At 37.1% G+C, this 21,487-nt stretch overlaps 1 protein-coding gene across 2 annotated transcripts; it reads left to right on the top strand.

Annotated features, from left to right (window-relative positions):
* Window positions 1-3,508: 3,508 nt before the first annotated feature.
* Window positions 3,509-21,044, top strand: LOC105052479 (DNA (cytosine-5)-methyltransferase DRM2). 2 transcript variants are annotated; one of them, XM_010933300.4, is made up of 9 exons: window positions 3,509-3,757; window positions 3,839-3,995; window positions 4,146-4,298; window positions 4,781-4,877; window positions 4,968-5,014; window positions 5,211-5,324; window positions 14,550-14,649; window positions 19,294-19,406; window positions 19,503-21,044. In XM_010933300.4, exons 2-9 carry the CDS (start codon window positions 3,993-3,995, stop codon window positions 20,649-20,651), a joined length of 1,776 nt encoding a protein of 591 aa, XP_010931602.1. In that variant the 5' UTR covers window positions 3,509-3,757; window positions 3,839-3,992; the 3' UTR covers window positions 20,652-21,044. The 2 variants fall into 2 exon arrangements, with proteins under 2 accessions (XP_010931602.1, XP_010931603.1); XM_010933301.4 differs by having other exon boundaries at window positions 3,517-3,995; window positions 19,524-21,044.
* The last annotated feature ends 443 nt before the right edge of the window (window positions 21,045-21,487 follow it).

The raw sequence follows: 21,487 nt of genomic DNA, 5'->3' as shown, positions 1-21,487 counted from the left end.
CCCGCTGTACTCTATCTTCATTGACTGGAAGATCCTCCAATAAGTTTCGCCCCTACATCATGGTCGGTATGGTGGATGCATCACTACACTAGTGTGCTTGGCCAAAAACCTTTTGGGAATCAAGATTGCGATCTTGGAGTAGGTGAAGATCATGAAGGGATGGAAGCCTTCTTTGGGATCTAACCTCGTCGAGATGTTGGATCTGGGTGTCACCACTATTAGGCATGGCAAAGTGTTGGGTGGGGCGGCAAGGCCTAGCATTGTAGCATTGGAGGCAAAAATCTAGCAAGCAATATTGATATAGGTCCAAAGAAATAACGGCTCTCGATGTCAATACAATCAAGTAGCTCCTCTCGATGCTACCTCTTAGCCTCAACATGGTCAAGCAGCTCCTCCTAATCATTGACCAACTTCCAACCATGCTTCCTCGGCTGCTTCTTTGACAAGTAGCATGGCATTCTTTAAGAACAAGAGCATCGCCTCATTGTTGTTCTCATGGATGTGCCCTTGTAGATTTATTCTTGGTAGAGATTTGGTGGTGGAAGAAGAGTCAACCATTGGTGGCAACAATGAAGGGATTCAAGATCCAAAGATGGGACCACTAGAGTTAGGTTTTCAAATGAGAAATGAGAGTTCAAAATCGGGACATCAGGGGCAATGGAGGTAGGAGAGATTGGATTGGAGATCCAAAGAAGATAGATCTGACGTTAAAAAAAAGGAGTTTATTAAAAATATTTTCTATTGTTAGAAATTTGAAAAAAAATAGAAACATTATTCCTATTTTTTTATTTTTTTTTTAAAGTGATAATGATGCCAAATATAGCCAGCCTAAGCTAGCTAATTTATCTTTCAAAAATAGGGAGGGAATCCAATCTTGACAAGCAAAACAGATGAAAAAAAGTAATCCCTACCCTTTTCTCTCTCTCCCCCCGATATTTATATTGTATAGTGAAGAAAATACAATTAAATGTGATCATACAGGAGAAAAGCATTAGTGATCATGATGTTGCCATCTAACAAATATATTTTCAAATTTAGTTGATACAATTTTTGATTTTTTAAATTAATACTAAAATAATTAAAAGATATCTCAGTAAGTGTTCCATAAATTAACAAATAGTAAAATGAGTATTAACAAAAGCTTCCAGACCATATAAAAAGACTTGACAAATTGAGAAGATAGATATATAGCAAAGTTTAAGTATATATAGATATTTCAAGAGTACAGCACAAGAAACAATATTTTAGGTCTCTAAAAAAATTAGCTTCAAAACTTTAAAGAAAGAAAGAAAAAAAGATCTTAGTTGTTCGTATATTAATAGTAGAGATTTGAATGTGATATGATATCAATAGTAAGAATAAAAGTGAATTGGATAATATTTATCTAGATCTATTTTCACATAAGAATCTATCTGAATATTTACATAAATTTGAGCATCTTAATAATATCTATATTCATATTATTTGTCAAAATAAAATAGATATAAATATGAATATTCAACTATCCGATTCATTTTCAAGTATTCTATTTTGCTTGTAATCATATTTAATCTTACATAGTACTTATAAAATTTTTTCAAAACTAATTGACTATATTAACATGATATTGATTTGATTTATCTTTCATTTAATGATATGTTTTATTTGATTCTCATAAAGTTTAACTATATGATTTATATCCATCTTTTTTTTTTTGATGTAGATGATTCATATCCATACTATATTTATACTTTTAATATCTGATTTATATTTATATCTATTTAAAATAAATATAGATATTAATCTTTTATAATTGGCTAACATCAATATTTGTATCTAAATCTATAAAATAAAAATCTATATAGATATAGATACATCACTATAGAACATTGGATACTATTTGATATGTTTTCAATCCTAATTAGTAATCTAATAAGTTGATGATTGATTGGATTCAATAGGATCTAAATTATTTATTAAATTTTAAAAAAAATTATAGAAATATTTTTTCAATTTTAACTTAATTTCGCTTACATTCTCTATACTTTAAAAATTGTTAAACTAGTTCTTCTAGTTATGGATAGTATTTCAGTATGGTATAGCTATTTACTTACCAACAAATAGTGTTAGTTTTCTCTCTCAATATATTAAAATATCCTTCACTCATATGAAAGGGGTTGCCATTGAGGAAGAGGTGGAGATTGAGAGAGCCATCATGGAGGGAGAGGATGGGGACGTGGAGGTCAGCATGGAGGGGGAGGATTGCATTGAAAGCCTCATGGATGGGATTGGAGGAGAAGAGGATGAGGAGAAAGGGGAGGGGGAAGATGCCGTTGATAATGAGTGAAGAGAATATCATAGAGAAGGACTCATGGACGGCTTTGGAGGAAGTGGATGGCAAGAAGGAAAAGAGAGTGAGGAGAAAGGAAAGGGGGAAGGATGAGTTACCGATGAAAAAAAGGTGGAGATGGAGGGGGTCACTATAAAAGGGATAGGGCTCATGGATAGGCTTGAAGGAGAAAGAGGATGAGTAGAAATGAGTGAGGGGGAAGAGGAGAGAAAATGGTTCATAAGCAGCTTGGAGGAGGATGAGGAGAAGAAGTGGATGAGAAAAAAAGAGAGGAAAGAAGGGATGGCTCATGGACGACTTGGAGGAGGAAGAGGATGAGGAAGAGAAGTGGATGAAAAGGAGAAAAGGGATAGCTCATAGGCTATCTGGAGGAGAAGGAGAATGAGGGGGAAAAATGGATGAGACGGAAAGAGAGGAGGGGAATAAATAGGTCACCGACGAACAATAATAGGAGGTGAATGAAGCCACCGTGGAGGAGAAGGGCTCGTAGGTGAGCTTAGAGTGAGATAAAAAGAAAGAGGAGAAGAAATGGGTAAGGAGAGAGGTGAGGAGGGAGAAAAAAAATTGCTGATGAGAGATGAGCAGAGGTGGAGATAGCCATTATGAGGAGAAGAAATAGGTGAGGAGAAAGGGAAGAAGGAAGAGAAAAGGAGAAAGAGGGACGCCTGTGACGAAAGAAGAGGAGATCTATCAGAGAGGAAGGAGGAGATAGAGATAAATTTTTTTCATTATTTTATAAAATAATGATATTTTATAATGATCACGTGATATCATTTCATTAACAAAGAAGAATAAATGGATCGTATTGAAATATATTGATGATTAGAAAGATTAATTTGATATTTTTTAAAATATAAATAAAATTGAGATAAAATTAGAAGGGTATTTCTGTAATTTTATTTTAAATCTTATAAACTCACATTTAAATTTTTTAAATGATAGGTCCCATTTAGATCGTGGGTGGTGCATTAATTTGGTTAATTAATTTTTATTTTTTAAATAAATGATAATAGATAAGATGATAATATATTTTTATTATATATATTTTATATCATCAAAAGCTGTGCATCATGGATAGCTGCCACATCGCCCATATCGAAGTTCAAGAGTCATGTTTGTCTCTCCATCTGCTGTGTTTGGTACCCAAATCGACGCATTTGGTACGCGACACCAAGATCTCTATTTTTTAAGATGAATAATGGCATAAGGCATGGTGACAAATAGACCTCCCGCCCTCTTTCTCTCTTATTTCTCTCGTTCTCCGTGCTCTCCGTTTCCTTTTTCGGTTTCTTTTTTTATGGCCCAATTTGAAAAAGAAATAAAACTAGAGATTGGAAAATGGTTTTGGGCGTAGGCGGAGGAGGCCGGGGCTCCTCCTCTCCTCCCCCGTAAAACCTAAAATCTCGAGGAATCAGCGACATTCCCGCTGTAAAACCCTAAACGCTTGCCTGTCATATCGCCACTGCCTTCTTCTCTTTCTCCTTCGTTTGATGAAACTCTTGATCCCAGGCTCCATCAAGAACGCGTTAAAGAAGGGTTTTTTCATCCAGCATTGTCGCCATACGGGGTTTTTGCCTCCGTGAGCCGTTTGGCAGATTCTTGGGTTCTCAATTTTGTGTCTTTTGGCTAATCTGAAGGGTTCCTTGAGAGGTTTTGGCTTCCAATGGTGAGATTGCGCTGCCATTGCTTTGATCGTTCTATCATCTCTCTATTTCATTCTTTCAACCTCCATTTCTCTTTCTTTCAATCTTTTTCTTTTTTTGGAAAATTCCTTTTAACAAAAAGATTTTTTTTTTTTTTTTTTAAATTTGTGTAGGATACTTGGACCAGTGATAGCGATGAGGATTTTGAATGGGGTAGTGACAATGAAGTCGTGGATGAGGGCACAAGGCACAACTCTCTGCCGCCTTCTGGCCCAAGTGACCCGCCGATTCGTATCCATGAAGCCATGACAGGCCCATCAAAGAAGGTAATTGGCTATTTTTCCAACGGAAAAAAAAAAAAAAGGCTGATGTTTTCATTCTCCAGTATCTTCTATCTTGATAGGTGAGTGGTTCCAAGATTAACCCGGATATAGGTTTATTATGGTAGGCTGAGAGCTTTTTAAGAGGACTGACATAACCAAATGTTTGCCAATAAGTAAAATTAAGATAATATTTAGTTTTAGGCATTGATTTTTGATGCGTACTGATAGGGAACCAAAATAGGGTAGTGAAAACAGTGTTGAAAGTATGTCAGCCGGTATACTAATAATATATAGGTGAATGCAAAATACCATGTGAAAATGCACTGTGTTAGCTAATATTTACTAGGCTTGAATTGTGAACTATCTTTCTGTCTGGATACTTTTTCTTTGATGCAAAGATGTAATTGGATGCATCTACTCATTGAGTGATGGATGTTGGAATGTAATTGGGTTAATTAACTGATTGCATTTTGTATTTGTTCAAGGCTTGTGAGGAGGGCCCTTCTCGTCCTAGTCTGGTCTGCTATTTTATGGGGATGGGATTTGAAGAAGAAATGGTGGCTAAAGCAATGGAAAAAAATGGTCTGTGCTCTTTGTTGCATTTAGTACATTTTGAAAAAAAAATAACTATTATTTGATAGCATATATTAGCAACTGTTTCGTGGCTTGCAGGGGAAGGAGATACAGAAGCTATACTGGAGACACTGCTTACCTATAAAGTAAGCATTTACTTTGCTTATCTAGATTAATCAGTGTATATAGTCAATGCCGTACTAAGCTTAGAAACTTGAAATTGCACCTTCATATATGTTTAATCATGAGAGTGTATGTTCTTTCATGTTTCTGGGTGTCGCATTTATATGCTAGGAGTTCATGTTACATTTATCGCAACTTACTTTATTTCATACTTTGCAGGCTATTGACAAAGCTCCTTCAGACTATGCAAATTCACCTAATGGTTGTTCTTTAACAAGTGATAAGGACAATACAGATGATGATCTTTCTGACATGGATGATTTTCAAGATGAGGTAATTTACTTGGCTGGCCTCATTTAAAAGTTAGATGGCTGTAGAATGGATTTATTTGACAGATGCACATATAGGCAAAAAATGATTAGTGTTTACATAGTGAACATGAGAATCTATTTTGCCCTTGTCTGTTTTGAGTCATCTTTCCCTTTTGGGTTATCACTACCTATATTTGGTCAACACCACTATCTGAAAACAAATACATTGAGATTTTTGGAAATACTTCAGAAATATGAGTTTACTAGCTGTTAAGAGTTGAGGTTGTTCATGTCATGTTATGCACAATCATTGATGCTGCCCCTTAGGCTAGTGCTACAAATAATATAAATATGAGCTGAAATAAATTTGAGGTAAGGATGGGAAAAGGTGAAGAAGAAAAGTTAATGAATATAAGTAGCATAGAGAGAATAGTGACAACAATAGAGGGTAAAATCTCTACAAAGGTGTTACTTCATTCAACAAAATCTATAAATCATGGTTCGTTGAACCAACCTGAACCATCCGATTTGGGGCATGCCAAACTGTACAGGCGGCTTACCAGGACAGTTCTGGCATTTGAAATGATTGGTGAGGAGGGGGAGAGGGAGAAGGAAAGAGAGGAAGAGAGAGAGCGGAGGGAGAGAGAGGGAGAGGCAGAGGGGGTTTGTCACACCTCAAACCAAGCATGTAATAGAAGTCGTATGCCTGCAAGACAGATCATACAAGCATGCAAGGCTACTGATCAAATAATTTCAGAGCAAAAATAATTTTTTTTAATCCTCAAAAGTCAATTTAATAAATATCCAATCAAATCATTCTTATCAACAAATAATCCAAGATAATTCAAGTCATTAAATTCCAAAATATTACTAATATTCAATCCCGATAAAAATCCTCAGATTTATGCTAGACTACTAAGAAGACCAACTCACACGAACATCTCCAAGAGGTCTAGTGCACTCTCCAATGTTCTGAGCAATTCATGAATCAAAATCTGATAAATAAAAAAAAAGAAAGAATAACGAGCTACATCAGCCCAGTAAGCAACATTAGCATATCATAGTGGGGTCTAAGCATGTTGAGCAAATAGATAATATAATATTGACATGGAAGAACAAATCTCGAATAACATATATTTTTGTAAAACATTTATCTTTCATAAATTGATAATAGACTTAACATTAAGCTATTGCCATGTAACCTAGTGGCATGTGTCTGATAATAGAAACATGTTGCACAACGGTGGCTTAGTGTCGAAATTAGTTTCTCCGATTATGAGTCGATAGATCCAATGTATAATCTCCATTGATGGGGCCACATCATAGTCATGCTAAGAATATATATAAAAATAATTTCACAAACTTTCTAATCAAAATTTTCAATCCATTTCTCACAGCAAATCATATATTCAAAAATAATTTATTGATAAGAATAAAGCAATACATGTTTGACCCATTTTATCAAACAGAAAACAAAGGTCATAAACAAATTTAGTAAACTAATTGTAATTTTCTAAAAATCATTAGAAAATATACTTTGAAGTGTTAGATTACTTCTATTAGCGACAAATTCGAGTATGGCAGTCATGAATCCACACTTCAATCTAGTAAATCAAATCCACCTATTCAAGGTCATTGAAACTCAATATGTTAGAAGTTAAACAAATTAAGAAGCTTTGGAGAACCCAGATAGATCATATTAAGTTATAGCTCCATGCCTGATAAGTGATGAGGATGAAGAAGGACAAGGTTGATCAGATGGTAGAGCTCAACAACTTGATTTGTCCGACCAAGCTAATTCCACATGATCAAAGACTAGATTAGAGTATAGGTGGGTTATAATGATCTATGATGTCCAAATCTAGCAAGATATAACAAGGACCAGGGTGGAAGCTGGTGCACTGGTGTCAAGACCGCTTAACAGTGGTTAACAAAGGTTACAAGGGATGGACCAATTGGGGCCATTCAATAGCTATAGAGAGACAAATCCTGGGAAGAGAAAGTAGAGAGAGTTGAGAGAAATAGGCTAGAAGAGATAGTGTTTTAGGTGCTTGGTGATGGTGGTTGAAGGATAGGATTGGTAGGCATTATGGATGGTAGATCAGGCTAGTGGCCAATGGCAGAGGACTGAACAAAGAGGGCTAATCTTTCTTCTTCTTTTCTTTTTCTTTTCATTCTCTTCTTCTTCTTTCTTTGGCTTGTTGGCAAAACAGGGCATCTTATGCTCAATTCTTTTTAGGTCAAAGGAGAAGGTTGGTTGGGGTTGTGATTGGTGATAGTGATGACATCCGGAAAAACCAGTGACAAGGGCCATTGATAGTGGTGGCAGGGTGGCCGACGCTAGAAAACAACGATCTTGACCCCTTTTCTTCATGGTTTCATGGTCCCTAGTGGTGGGCCACCAATGACAATCGAAAACAGCATAGGGGCAGGTCCCATCTCTAGTGATAGGCACCAACAATGGAGAATATTGGAAAAAGAATATAAATAGGGGGTTTTTTTAGAGGATTAAATGGAGCCTCTTATCCTTAAGATTTTTTCTGCAAAATCTCGGCCGACGATGAGGGTTCAAGCATTAATAGAAAAGGAAAAAGATCAAGGCTTTACCTAATTCTAACGATGGATTGGTTGTGATTTTCATTGGCCACAGTGAGCTTAAACTGTCGGCAACCTAGAGGAAGAAAGGGAAAAAATAAAAGCAACGACTATGACATTTTTCAGTGACGATGAATTGGACGTCCTGGGGTCTTTAAAAAGTAGTGAAAGCTAGGCTTTCTTAGCCTTCCATGGAGTCCATGGTGGAGGACTCCTCCACTATGTTTGAATAGGACTATGCCCTGTTCATATGTGATAACAGGCCTTTGAGCCTTTCAATGAATATTGGGCTGGGCCAAAATGCTAAAAGAAGAGTGTCCTACAAGCCAATCGCATGAGTGATGCGGTGGTACTTTTCTTTGTAAACTTCCAACTTATATAATGATATTTTTTTTTTTGATAATAAAATGAGGTATTGATTCATCATTTTAGTTGCATCTTACTATGTTTAAAATTATGATGAACCTTAAAGATTAGAGCGATGGTTTTAGGAGACATGAATGGGTCATGCTTGTGAGATCTAAAATCCTAATCTTAAACATTCCTGATTGTGAGAGCATCGAGTCGGAGATCAATATTTCGGAAAGACTGGCACATCCTATGTATGCTCGACGGAGAGGGTGGCTAATCTCACTAGCCACTTGTGTAGGGACACTAATACAAGGATGTGGATGCTCATTAGGGAATGAGTTCATTGAATTGACTCGTCGATAGAGAATATTTTATAGAGCCTTACTTGCATGTCAAAAGATGGTTCTCTACATGGGAGTTGTGCAAATGATCCTTAGATTTGAGATCATCATGGAATCTTGTGCACGTGAATCTATGTTTTGGTTCATACCCAAGCATGGCATTAAGACATGTACGGCATGTTCTGGATATGGTGGAGTGTGTACGAAGATTGTGAATCGATCAGCAAGGAATCGAGCACTCCTAGTAAGAAGAGATGACATCCTGTGAATTCTCATCTCTAGATGACTCAGAAAATTTTTTTTGATCAAAAGCAGGATGGAGATTAGAAAGAGTTTCTAATGCTTCGTTATTGGAGTTATCATTGATTGATTGAGAATCGATATGGATATGTGTTTGAGTTTGACATAATTCCATACTCATGAACATATTCGGGATACAAGGATGATCGAAGGATTGAATTGCACAATAACTTGCCACTGAAGGGTATATTTGGTATTTCTACCAAATTTCACATCTTCTGGGTGGTCATGATACGTTGCTAGACGTCAATCTTGACTTGTGGATTTGATCGAATTAAATGGTTTAATTCGATTGCCAATTAGAAGAGGTTCTAATTGCTGAACTCGGATTAGCTTATTTTAGACCTTAATCGATTAGGAGTCTAATCAAATTAGATCAACTTGCATCCGGACCTACTGCTGGCTCGATGTAAAACCCAATGGGTCACACATAAGAAATTGGCCAAGGACCATTTTGATAAGGTTGATTGGAATTTTGGATCCAATCAGGGTTCCTGGTAAGCATGCTAGCATGTGTGGAAACTCTAGCTTCTTGGGAGATCAATTTGGTCTCAATCCTTGCTAATTTGCTAACCCAATTTGATGAGTGTTTGGGTTAGGTCCAACCACATGGAGGCAGCCCAAAGAGGGGCGCCTAAAATCTTATCCACGCCATAATCAAGAGTCCATTTAGTTAAGGACTCTTGGCACAAATTGAGAAGAGCGCACACGCTCGTTCCTTTTGGCGTGCAGAAGGACCAAGAGTCCTGCTTTGGGTCTCTGACTTATAAGGCAACGAGATCAGATCTTAACCTCTCTTGCACACCTTTTAAAGTATGAAAAATACTTTTGAGTTGGCATGGAAACTTGTCTGGAAATAAGGCGCGCGCGCGTGATGCTTATGGTCGCGCGAAGAGACGCTAAGAACTCCTTTTTTAAGGAGTCTTAGGCACCATATTTATATGATATCTTTCCATGATAGAATCAAATTTAAATGCTGAATTCATGTATCATTTTTGAAAAATTATCAGATAAACATATGGATTCCTATGACACCCTTTACTGGGCATACGCACGCGCGAGAAAGAAAGGACCCACGCGACGAGTCCTTCTCCCATTTAAATTTCAATTTAAATGGGGTGTTACCTGCTGATATCCTTTCTATTTGAATTATGGGATATACGTGACAAGTTTTAGGCTAATCTGGAAAGGTGATGGATGCTGAATGCATCTTTTTTCTCTAGCGAATGCGAGGGAAGCCTGAATCACCGTATCAGATAATTAAGAGTCCTCTTATAAGACTCTTAATATCTCATACACCGATTCATGGCATTTATGGAGAGGCTTATCTGGACCCTCTAGCGCCCCTCCTATTGCTATAAATAGGTGGCGGCAGATAAAGGTTGATCATTAAACTCTTACACGTCCTATCCAATTCCTCTCTATCTCTCTTACAACTCTAGGGTTTAGGACAAGGCTTGTTCTTTTAAGACAAGCCTAATCCTTTTAAGACAAAGGGTTTAAGAGGTCCAAAAGAAGGTGGTCAGGTTCTGTAGGAGGTTTTGATAGGTCCAGACTTAGGTCTGGAGGAAGGTCTGATCGACTGGTGGTTAGTCGAGTTCAGGGGCTAGAACTCTTAAACCAAGATGAAGGAGGAGCGCTGTCCTTGGTCCAATTTTCATGTGGATCACCATTGGAGGACGGATACTTAGACGTCTTGTGGAATTGGAATAAGTGTTATAGGTATTCCTCTTGTCCATGCTTGCTTTATTTATGCTTTGATTGCTATAGTCAAGGGATTCTGGGTTCTAGGGTTTCGGTATATTAGGATGTTTTGAATGAAAATTTTAAACATCCAATCCTTTTATTGTGCCATCAGAACCCAACAAATGCTAGCTTGTTTAACTAGTGGCTGGGCTGTACAACGTTGTTGGAGGGAAGCCGAGCTTGCGATGCCACTGTCGAGCTCGGTGGAATTTGGTGGAGGGGGGAGGGAGAGAAGGAAAGGGAGAGTCGGAGGAGACCGTCGGAGGCCTTTGAAGTGCCTATGATGCTGCTATGTCTCCACTCTCCACCATGTTGGTGAAGGTTGGAGGAGGGTGGACCTCCTCTCGATCAAAACAAGGGCTTCGGCTGCTATTTCATACTTTTTGTTAGATTTATCGTGTGAAGTCGGCAACATCAATTGCCGACTTTAATTGAAAATCCCAAAAAAAGAAAAAATAGTGAAGTCAGGCATATCATATGCATTAAATAATTACTAAAATAAATATTAGTTTGATAATAATCTCTGAGGCTTATTGGTAGATTATGTCCTTGACGGGGGTGTGCATGATTTGTGTCAGACTGGTTTAGGGGTATTTTTGAAACCCAACTGACTTAAATCAATTTCCTAAAACTAAAAACGAAAACTGAACCAACCTAATATAAAAACCAATTCAAACTAACTTGAAAATTTTGATTCAATTTAATGGGTTGGAAGAGGAAGAGAGAAGGAGAGGGAGAGAAATAGAGGAATGAGGGAGAAAGGATGTCTGGTAGCTTCATTAGTTGTAGGGGATTTGGTGGTCATGATGATGGTGGGGCTTAGAGGCGCTAATGTAGCAAGGTCGTGCATGGGCAATGAGAAGTGAAACAGAGGAGAAGTTGGCCATTTAGTCCCACATCTATAATTTCCTGATTTATAAATCAAAAGATATTGGCAGAAGGAAAAGTATGAAAATAAGAAGATGAAGAAGAAATCTTACATTGAGTGAGATTCTCCCCAAGATTGATGACACAGTGGCCCTCCCGATCGTCATCCTTCCATGGAGGTGATGCTACACCACCTCATCTCGGACAACATCCTACGCAGAATTCATCAAGAACCATTTCGAGACCAGCTCAGAATCCAGCATATGGTACAACCCTAACCTTAACCCTAGCATCCCCCCTCCCTCTACCTCATCGCAATTTCAAACCCTAACCCTAGCATTTGGACGTGAATGGATCTCTCATTGTCTGGGGAAATGATGTTCCATGCAAGTTGAGGCCTCTTCCTCGTTTGTGAGTTCTCCATCTGATTTGACTGATTTGGTCAGATCACCAAGCATCAAATTCCAATTTAGGCCGAAAGTTTCTGGTGCCCTTGATCTTTTCTGTGACAAAATCAATTAAAAAGCAAAAACCCTAGAATAGAAGAAGAAGAAGAAGCCTCGAGAAAGTAGAAGGGCAAAGGGATAGTTGGGGGGGTAACACGAGCATGAGGGGCTTGAACTTCATAACCTGTGGAAATGATAAGTGGGGGGTTGATGTTTGATTAAATGACTCATAAATGTTGGCAGACTATTTGTCAGTTGATGTTTGTACCATCTACTTTGTCTCGATAAACCATTCCTTCCACACACTCTATTTAATGCCTGCACAAGCTTCACCAGGAACTAGGGGTGTGCAAGAAAATGAACCAAACCACAAAATCACCTCGTTCCAGTTATTTGGTTCGCTTTGGATCAGGTTTTTCCACATTTGGTCTGGTTTCAGTTTCGAATTTTGTGGAACCGAAAAATCAGTTTGGTTTTAGTTCAAGTTAAAAAATCATCTTAAACTGAGCTGACACACATATATTATTTACCTTGGAATATTTTCATAGCATAAATAGTGATCACCTACTATGAAAGATACTTTAGTGAAAACCAAAGGCAAGTTAAAGCATTAGCCAATGTCAATGGGTATAATTCAAGAAGATAGTTTTTCAAAAAAAAAATTCATTTATTCAAGCATAGTTCAATTTTCTCATAAATCCATGAATTAATGAGAATACAATTTAGCTATGGTTGTTGAATAGCTTAAGTAGTAAACATTTATTTTTTATTTAAAAAAAATGCTAAAAACTACCTTTCCAGTTTCTAGATTTACCTTGGTTCTACATTTAGTGTTGCCTTGAGATAAGTTGTTCCAACTCCCAGTGGAGGCGTTGGGGTTCGAACACATAGGACTGAATGACCTCAAAATTTCCACATATATATCATAGCTTATTGGTCCATACAGCTCAACAAAATCCTATGCATATAGGTTATTATAGTTTGATAAGGTGCGGTGGATGACATAGGCCTTGTACATATGGAGAAGGTAGTTTGCAATAGTTAGCATATAATGTTGTTATGTATTGGATGGTACTTTAAAACCATAAGCGAAAGAGAGAAGGATTTCCATGCTTCCACAATGTGAATTCTGCATCAATGTGTATGCATGTGTCAAAAGAGGTTTTATAGTATTGGAAACCATTGTTCACTATCTCGATACCAGAACCCATATTGGTACCATTTTGGTATAATTCTGGTGTGCTTAGTCTCGGTACGCTCCCATACCAAGTCTCAGTTTGCTATCAGCATGGTACCCATGCCCAGTACAGGGCGGTATGCACCGGTATAGGGAAATTTTCTGGAAACTATAATTCCACTATGAAATTAAACTAATTAATATCTGAATGGCTTGCATGAGATAGTTGACCTCTTATGGAGATGACTTTGAGACTGATCTCAAGCTTTGGACAACCATGACTTCAGGCCTAGCTTGAGGATTATATAGTAGAACTAGAAAGACTGGATGCTTTTTTGTAGGATGATAGCTCTAGCTCAGATGATATTGTAGAGAACATTCTGACTTTGTCATTCCCCTCCCTGTTACTTTCACCTCTAGGTTAAACCATTGTTCTATTATAAATCCATTAAATATTTGAAGTTAGTGGATCGAGTTCAAACGACTGGGGGATCATGAATTTGGCTTGCTTTCTCAAAGGCTTCTTGACCCAATATGTTTTTGTTAATTATTGCATGGATCAAGGAATTCTGATTTCTTGCTAATAGTTTCGAAAATCTTGTTCTATGGCTTGCAGTGCGACTGGTTTTTAGACTTCCTCCCATTGTTTTTGACATTCTGGGATAGAACAACATTGTCTCATGATAAACAAATTTGCTTTTCATTATGATTTTATGTTCTTCAATGTTATCGGTGACTACCAATGGTTTTCTGTACTTATTGTCAGTATCATATTTGTGTTGCTTGCAATATATGGCTATATGGAATATCGTGCATACATCCAACTGCATGCACCCATATTGTATAGTTGTATATTTGTATCTTTGTGTACCTGCAGGAGTATTTCCCAGACAGCTCCCATACTAGAAATCTATTTTTATTGACGTCTGTTATGTTCCTTTTCCCATTCCTGCTTTAGCCCTGTGCTTTAAGGTGCACCCGTGTTGGTTCCTAATCCTGAATGCATCTAGAGGCTTATCATTCTTTACATTTTGAAGGATTGTAAAGTCATAATCTTTTGTTAATAGCCTGTGATATAATTGCTATTTTTTTGCCGTTGCTACTCTTTTATGTATCTTTCCTCTTGACCTCTCTTTTCGGTCCTTGGTTTCTGCTTGCCTTCTTATTCTTGCCTTGGGAGGAGTTGAATGCTTAATATTGTAGTGATTCTTACTGATTACTTGTTTTTACTGACTTAAAGCTTTAAGTTCAAAAACAAGATTTCAAGCTTATAGTATACTTTGTTTCAGATTTTGGACTCAAAATCTTATATGTTTTTGTTATGATTTTTACAGTATTCTCAGACTTACAATTCTTAATCAAAAGTACTTTATGGCGTAAGATGCATACATAACTGGTGGATTTTCCTGAAATTCTTTGTGCAGGAATTCACAGAAGATTTGTCTGAGAAGGATCGGAAATTGTTGATTTTGGTGGAGATGGGCTTCCCCACAGATGAGGCATCTTCAGCCATAAAGAGATGTGGTATTATTATAGCATCTAGTCAATGCCTTTGGGGTGCCGGTGCTAAAACAATTAACCAACATTACATTGATTTCAATGGATTTATGTTGATTTTTCTCTTGACTGCATATTGAGACCTATTAAGTACTAGAATGATTTGCAGTTTGGCCCATCCCATACTTCTGTATTTTGTACGTTACATGAATCTTTTGATATGCATCTGCTATGAACAGGTTATATTCATATTATATACAATAAAGACTAAATTTCTTTCAATTGATGAACACTCCACATATTTAAAGGCTTCAAGCATTTAAGATGTTATCTATTTTGTTTCAGTTAGAGTTGTTTTTGAACACATCCTTGTTATTTTTCCCTTTTTCCCCCCTGGGGGGGAGTTCTGATGTGTCAAATGAGTGTGATTGGTGTCAATTCTGTGAAATTAAGGAAACTTATAGTTTCAACTATCTTAAATTTAGTTAGATAACAACAACTGCATAAATTTGCTTGAATTGAGACTTGACACTTTATATCCCAGGAAGCTTAAATAAACATTAAAAATGTTGAAGAAACAATATATGGAACATATGGAAGTGAGTGAACATAATGTTTTTTGATGAGGGTTTTTTTTAATGTTGTTAACTTTTACTAAATGTATGCAACAAGCCTTTAGCATGGCATAGGTTTTCGCTAAAGGGCAAATACTTTAAAATGTTTGCTATTTTTGATCAATGCCATTTTTGGTTTCTCTATCTTATTTTAAATCGTTTAACTTGGAAGTGCCTAACCCTAACACAACCAATTCATCTTAAGCAATATTTCATACATAATTATCTCACTGAACTATTATTCATATCTATTCTCATATTTGTTGATGTTTGCCTCTATCTTTGCCTACTTTGTTACACAATTGTCTCCATGTTCTCATGCATTGCTATGCCCTGTCCTCATACATGCTCTCATGTTTTCTTGTCATAGGGTTGATATTCTAAGTGCTAAATCAGAATAGAATGACATAACTTGTTGCATCTATTATTTATATATTTGGAACAGTTTTATCATATGCTTGTCTCATTATTTCTTAAACCTTATGTGGGCATTGGGTTGTCACTCCAAATAGAATTCAACTGTATGGACATAGCAAATTCTGGTATACAGTGCCCATAGAATTGCTCATGTTATCTTTTCATGCACTTATTAAGCCTTCAAATTCCTTCAACCTAGGTGTAAAACACACTTTGTTGTGATGGATGCCAAGCTTCCAAGACTTGGAACATGAGAGGACCCACACATAGAGGTGAAAGTGGTATGGATATTATTTATCCGGATCCGTTTTCGTATCCAAATCAATCCGGATATAAATAAAAATTTGAGGATCTGATTAATATCCGTATCCGTATCCATATTCGTCAAAGAAAAATGGATATGGATATGGATAGGTAACTATCCGATCCGTATCCGAATATCCGAATCGATATATAATCCTATATAACTTTATATAGTAGTTATTAATTTTTAAGAAAAATATAAGAAATGTTTAACCATATAAATATGTTATTAATTTGATTTATCATCTATTTAATTACAAATATCTTTGATTTTATAGTCATAAAGTTTAATTATCTAAGTTATATCTGTAATTATATTCATACTTCCCGTATCCGAATTGTATTCGTATATGTTTAAAACAAATATGGATATGAATTTTTATATCCGAATAATATCTGTATCCGTATTTATATTCGTCAGACAAAACAAATATGGATATGGATATGCGGGTATCCGATCCATATTTGATCCGATTTCAGCCCTATCTACACAATAAGAAATTCCCTTCATCTGGACTTGGATACCTGAACCTGCTGAGCTTGTATCTTGGATGACATCAAATAAGTGGTCCTTTATTTTCTAGAGATTCCAAACCCTAGCTAAGGCCTTGGAGTTATCCTTGTGGCACTCATCCAACAGGCAGGAACATAATGTAATTCCATTTGTACATATCTTGTACGTACCATATGGATAAAGATGCTCAAAAACCACTTTATAAGACCTTGGGAAATTTGAAACCTTCAAGTCCTCTGTGTGGTACCCCATGAGGTCAACATCCCATAGCTTCCAAGATTGTTCTGCATTTATCTACATCAAGATAAAAATTGAGCTTCTTCCTTGAGCATGCACCAATGCATGCCAAAGCCCATGTTATTGTTGATATTCAGTGCATTGTGCTTGCTTTTCCCAGGCATCTTCATAAGCAACATGGTGCTATAGCCATCCAAACTTCAGGTAGTCCATGGTCACCATTAAAGATTATTGTAGCATCATGTGGTTGATCTTTTCACTAATAAGCCTAATTGCAACTGGAGTAATGCATTAGCATCATCAATCTACTGACCTGCTAAAATTAGCTTGCTTGTTATTGGTGCTTATCTGATCTTCCAAAAGATGGGTGCAATGTTAAATTACTAGCGCCAATGTGATTGCGAAAATCATTGTTCTGTAGGTTTATGTCAACAGCCTTAAATAGTACTAGATTCCTGGTAAATCCTAGTTGTCTTGGGAGTTATAATTTATATGGACTTTGTTAACCATGCTATTTGATTTCCTACCATTTATTGTTAATATTTCTCCACTGTTTATTGTTAATATCACTGTTCAGTTTCTGTATTTCTTGAAACGTGAGGGGGCCAAGCTAAGAACCATATCTAGTTAAGGGAGAAGATGAAAGTACTTGGATGAATAGTGGATATATGGTCATGAATATGGTCTACTAGTTCAATGTATCTTCTACATACTGCATTTTTCCACCTCTTTATTGTTTTCATGTTGAATACTCATTCTGATCATTTCCACTTCTGTCTTTTTTCCCCATCCAAAATCTTTCTTCTGTACAAGTTCATGATAAAGGAATAACAAGATTGTGCCCTATATTGTCCTCCATCTCGCCATATTTTTTTTTTCCTTTTTTTTTTTCTGATTTTTCATTTTGTTTTATTGAAAACAAGATCCCTCCATCATTAAGCTGTTTAAAGCATTGCTAAGTGTTTTGAACAGTTTGTTGTAAGCACTCAAAAGCTGTAATTAGATAGCTTATTGGTGATACAAACCATCTAATGGAGATTTATAGGAGAGTTTTTGGCCTGGCACTTACTTGAGTAGTTTGAGAGGGCTTTACACATGGTGTCTTTTCAAAACATTTCCACTAACAAGGTCACCTACATGTTCTTCATGTGATCTAAGAGCCAGATAAATTTCATGAGTGAAGAATGGAAGGCCTTTGACTGTCATGTGTGCCTTGCATTCAAGTTTTAAGCATGTGATGTAATAGCTTCTCTGTCTCAACTATGGAAAAGAGACTGGTCAAACCTCTGCTACACAAATTGGTCAGAATTATTAATACTAGAATGTTAAGGGTCATCAAAATTTTATAATAAAGTTTTTGTCCAACATAATTTCTACCATGATAAGCTAAACTCTTACAGCAAAATCCATAACTCTAATTGTTCTGGCATTAGTTGATGGTGGCCAATATGTTGTGCCTTGAATAGATGTTATGAGCTAATCTGCTCCCTCTGGGCATTAACAGTGGATGAATGAGAAGAATAATGGGACAGACATATTTGAGTACCATTTTGATGTGTTTTCTTAGAATTAGCACTAGCTTCAACAGGAGGGAAGTTAAATGTAAGGGAAACTTTATAACAGGAGAGATTAGAGAGTTAGTTAAAAGGATAAAAGATGCAAATTTATTTAATTATAGGATTCTTAGTTCACAAGGCTAATAATAATATGGAATAAGGCCAGTTGGGGTTGTGAATATATCTTGGGATTAATTAGTGAGGTCTGAAGGGCTAATTGCTCGATGTTATATATCTATTCAGAGAATCAGATCAGATCTGACATCTGTTCATTTAAAGTTACATTTGGAGGAAGCAAGGAGATCATGCTTATGAGAGAGCAAGAGAGGGTGATTCTTATTCTACCAAGAAAGGAATGCGAGTATCTTATGGTCTCCTAGAATCAAAGGGATGGAAAGAAAAGAATACTAAGGCTTCCTTTTTTTTGTGTGGGGGCCACCCAAACAACATTCACCTACATCTTGCGGTGAGCTTTTCTCTGCAATAGAGGATAGCAAGTCCTCCTTCGATCTCTTTAGTCTTACAAGTTTCTTTACGGCTTAATGTAAACTTTTTAAAGTTTCTTTTTTTCTTGGGGTCCTCTGTAGTTCAGTGCTTGATCTAACAGTCTGATGTTCACCAACCCTATGAGCAAAGCAAAATGCTTCTCTAATGGTGATGGCTTTGGCAGAAAATTTGCTGATATGCCAGCACGATGGAGAGATTAGGTACCTTGGAAAGTATCTTGGTTGGTAGCCGCCCCAAACGGGGGTTATGGTTTGTTCATCATGAATGAATCATCAACTCCATATCTTTCTTGTTTTTGTTAGAGATGGTCACACAAGATTTAAGAATTTCTAAATCCTGTGTGTGTGTATGTGTGTGTATAATGTATTGGGTTGATTGATGTTCTTGGCTGGATGTAGGCATTGTGAGTTTTGTGAATTCATTTATTGAAATATGTAAGGTTTAGCACTCTTTATTCAGGGATACCTACATCAATCTCTTTGATTTCTATCTGTTCATCCCCTTACATTTGCCATGTCACCAGGCCCGAATGCATCTGTTTTGGAGCTAGCAGATTCCATACATGCTGCGCAGATGGCAGAAGAACCTAATTGTCATTTAGGAGAATCTCCTTTTTCAAGTTCTGCTGAAGAAGTGGTAATGTTGAGATCAGTACATTTTATGTTGGAACTGCACTGTTTGTATTTCTTACTGCAGCCTCATTCATTTCTGTTATGACTTTGGCTCATGCAGACTTATGTTTATGATTCGCAGAGAGGTAAAAAAAGGAGGTCTACAGAGGAGACAAATGGAAAGAGGAAACGTTTTCTGGCTGAGAATGAACCCATGGTCTGTATACCAAACCCAATGATTGGATTTGGGCTTCCAAATCAGAGGATGTGTATTGCAAATAGAAAGATACCTGACGCAGCTATAGGTCCACCATACTTCTATTATGAAAATGTTGCCCTAGCACCAAAAGGTGTTTGGGAAAGAATCTCACGGTTTTTGTATGATATTGAGCCAGAGTTCGTTGATTCAAAATACTTTTGTGCTGCTGCCAGAAAGAGAGCATATGTTCACAACCTTCCCATTCACAACAGATTTCCTCTTCGTCCCACTCCTCCAAAAACCATACAAGAAGCCTTCCCAATGACACGGAAGTGGTGGCCTCCTTGGGACCCTAGGAAACAGTTCAACTGTCTGCAGACCTGTGTTGCTAGTGCAAAACTCACAGAGAGGATTCGAAACGAGCTGGAGAAGTATGGTGACTCACCACCTCAAAGAATTCAGAAGTATGTTCTTGATGAATGCAGGAGGTGGAATCTTGTTTGGGTGGGGCAGCACAAGGTTGCACCGCTGGAGCCAGATGAGATTGAAATGTTGTTGGGCTTCCCAAGGGATCACACCAGGGGGGGAGGTACTAGCAGGACAGAAAGGTACAAGGCCCTAGGGAATTCATTCCAAGTGGATACAGTGGCTTACCACCTCTCTGTATTGAAGGACATGTACCCAAATGGAATAACAGTATTATCACTCTTCTCGGGTATTGGGGGTGCTGAGGTGGCTCTCCATCGGCTGGGAATACATCTCAAGACTGTTGTTTCTGTTGAGATTTCAGATGTAAACAGAAACATAATGAAAAGTTGGTGGGTGCAGACAAATCAAACAGGGCAACTCATAGACCTTGCTGATGTGCAAGACCTTAATGGTGACAGGCTCGAGCAGATGATTAACACATTTGGTGGGTTTGATCTGGTTATTGGTGGAAGTCCATGTAATAATCTTTCAGGTAGCAACCGCCATAGCCGTGATGGACTAGAGGGTAAGCATTCATCACTTTTTTATGATTATTTTCGCATTTTAGACCTTGTGAAGTGTATCATGGGGAAGAACCTCTGATAACTTCGGCTACACTTTCTTCTCTCTGGGTTAGTCAAATCCAGTTGTATGTTACAGCTGGGCACAGTGCAGCAGTTATTGCCATTTTGTTGGGAAAGGTGGTTTTGTGATGTTGGATCAGGCAAGGAAAGTCGAAATAGGCCATGTAGGGTGGTGCTTTCGTTGGGGAGTGGCAGGAGAACATTTTTTAAATGCTTGCCTCTGATGATTGATGTGGATTTTCTGATAAGCTGCAAAGTGATGTTGGCCATCTATTAAAATGTTGAAAATCCACCTGGATATTTTCACTTTGATCCTTGACTTGCAATGCAGAGGCAAATTACATTAGTTATCTGTGTTAGCACAAAATAAATCATAGCATTTAAATTTTGAATGCTGAAAAAAATTCCTGAATATTCAATGTTATCTCATTAGCCAGGTGTTTCTCTAAATTATTCTCCAGCAGTTAAATTGATGGCAATTAATCAATCATTTGTAGTTAATTTTTTCCCATGAATTATTTACAAGTTTTGTGTGTTACCAAATAATGATGCTAGTAGTGGTGATGACGGTGTTTTACTCTTTTTGCTTGTTGCACTTCCTTTTTTTTTTCTCCTCCCCATATTTCACTTGTTGTTAGATTATAGAACAAATAGGGGGTATTAATAGTGCTGTTATCCTATTATCATGGCGTTTCAGGTTGCTGCCTTTGACTGTTGATTGATATAGTGGTTGGTTTTGCCCAATCCATTATTTGAGTAGATTGTTTTGTGGAATAGAATAATGACTATTATGATGGTGTATGATGAAAAATACAGTTATTAATATCTAAATGAAGTCATTATATGACATATACT

Source organism: Elaeis guineensis, chromosome 10 (genome assembly GCF_000442705.2).
Source record: "Elaeis guineensis isolate ETL-2024a chromosome 10, EG11, whole genome shotgun sequence".
NCBI lineage: Eukaryota > Viridiplantae > Streptophyta > Magnoliopsida > Arecales > Arecaceae > Elaeis > Elaeis guineensis.
Note: the sequence above shows the minus strand (reverse complement) of the source record. Positions and strands in the feature narration are given on the sequence as shown.

Coding starts and splice junctions, on each gene's coding strand:
- LOC105052479 (XM_010933300.4), top strand. Junction 4,878..4,967: donor TAAAGCAATGGAAAAAAATG/GTCTGTGCTCTT, acceptor CGTGGCTTGCAG/GGGAAGGAGATACAGAAGCT. Junction 14,650..19,293: donor TTCAGCCATAAAGAGATGTG/GTATTATTATAG, acceptor CCATGTCACCAG/GCCCGAATGCATCTGTTTTG.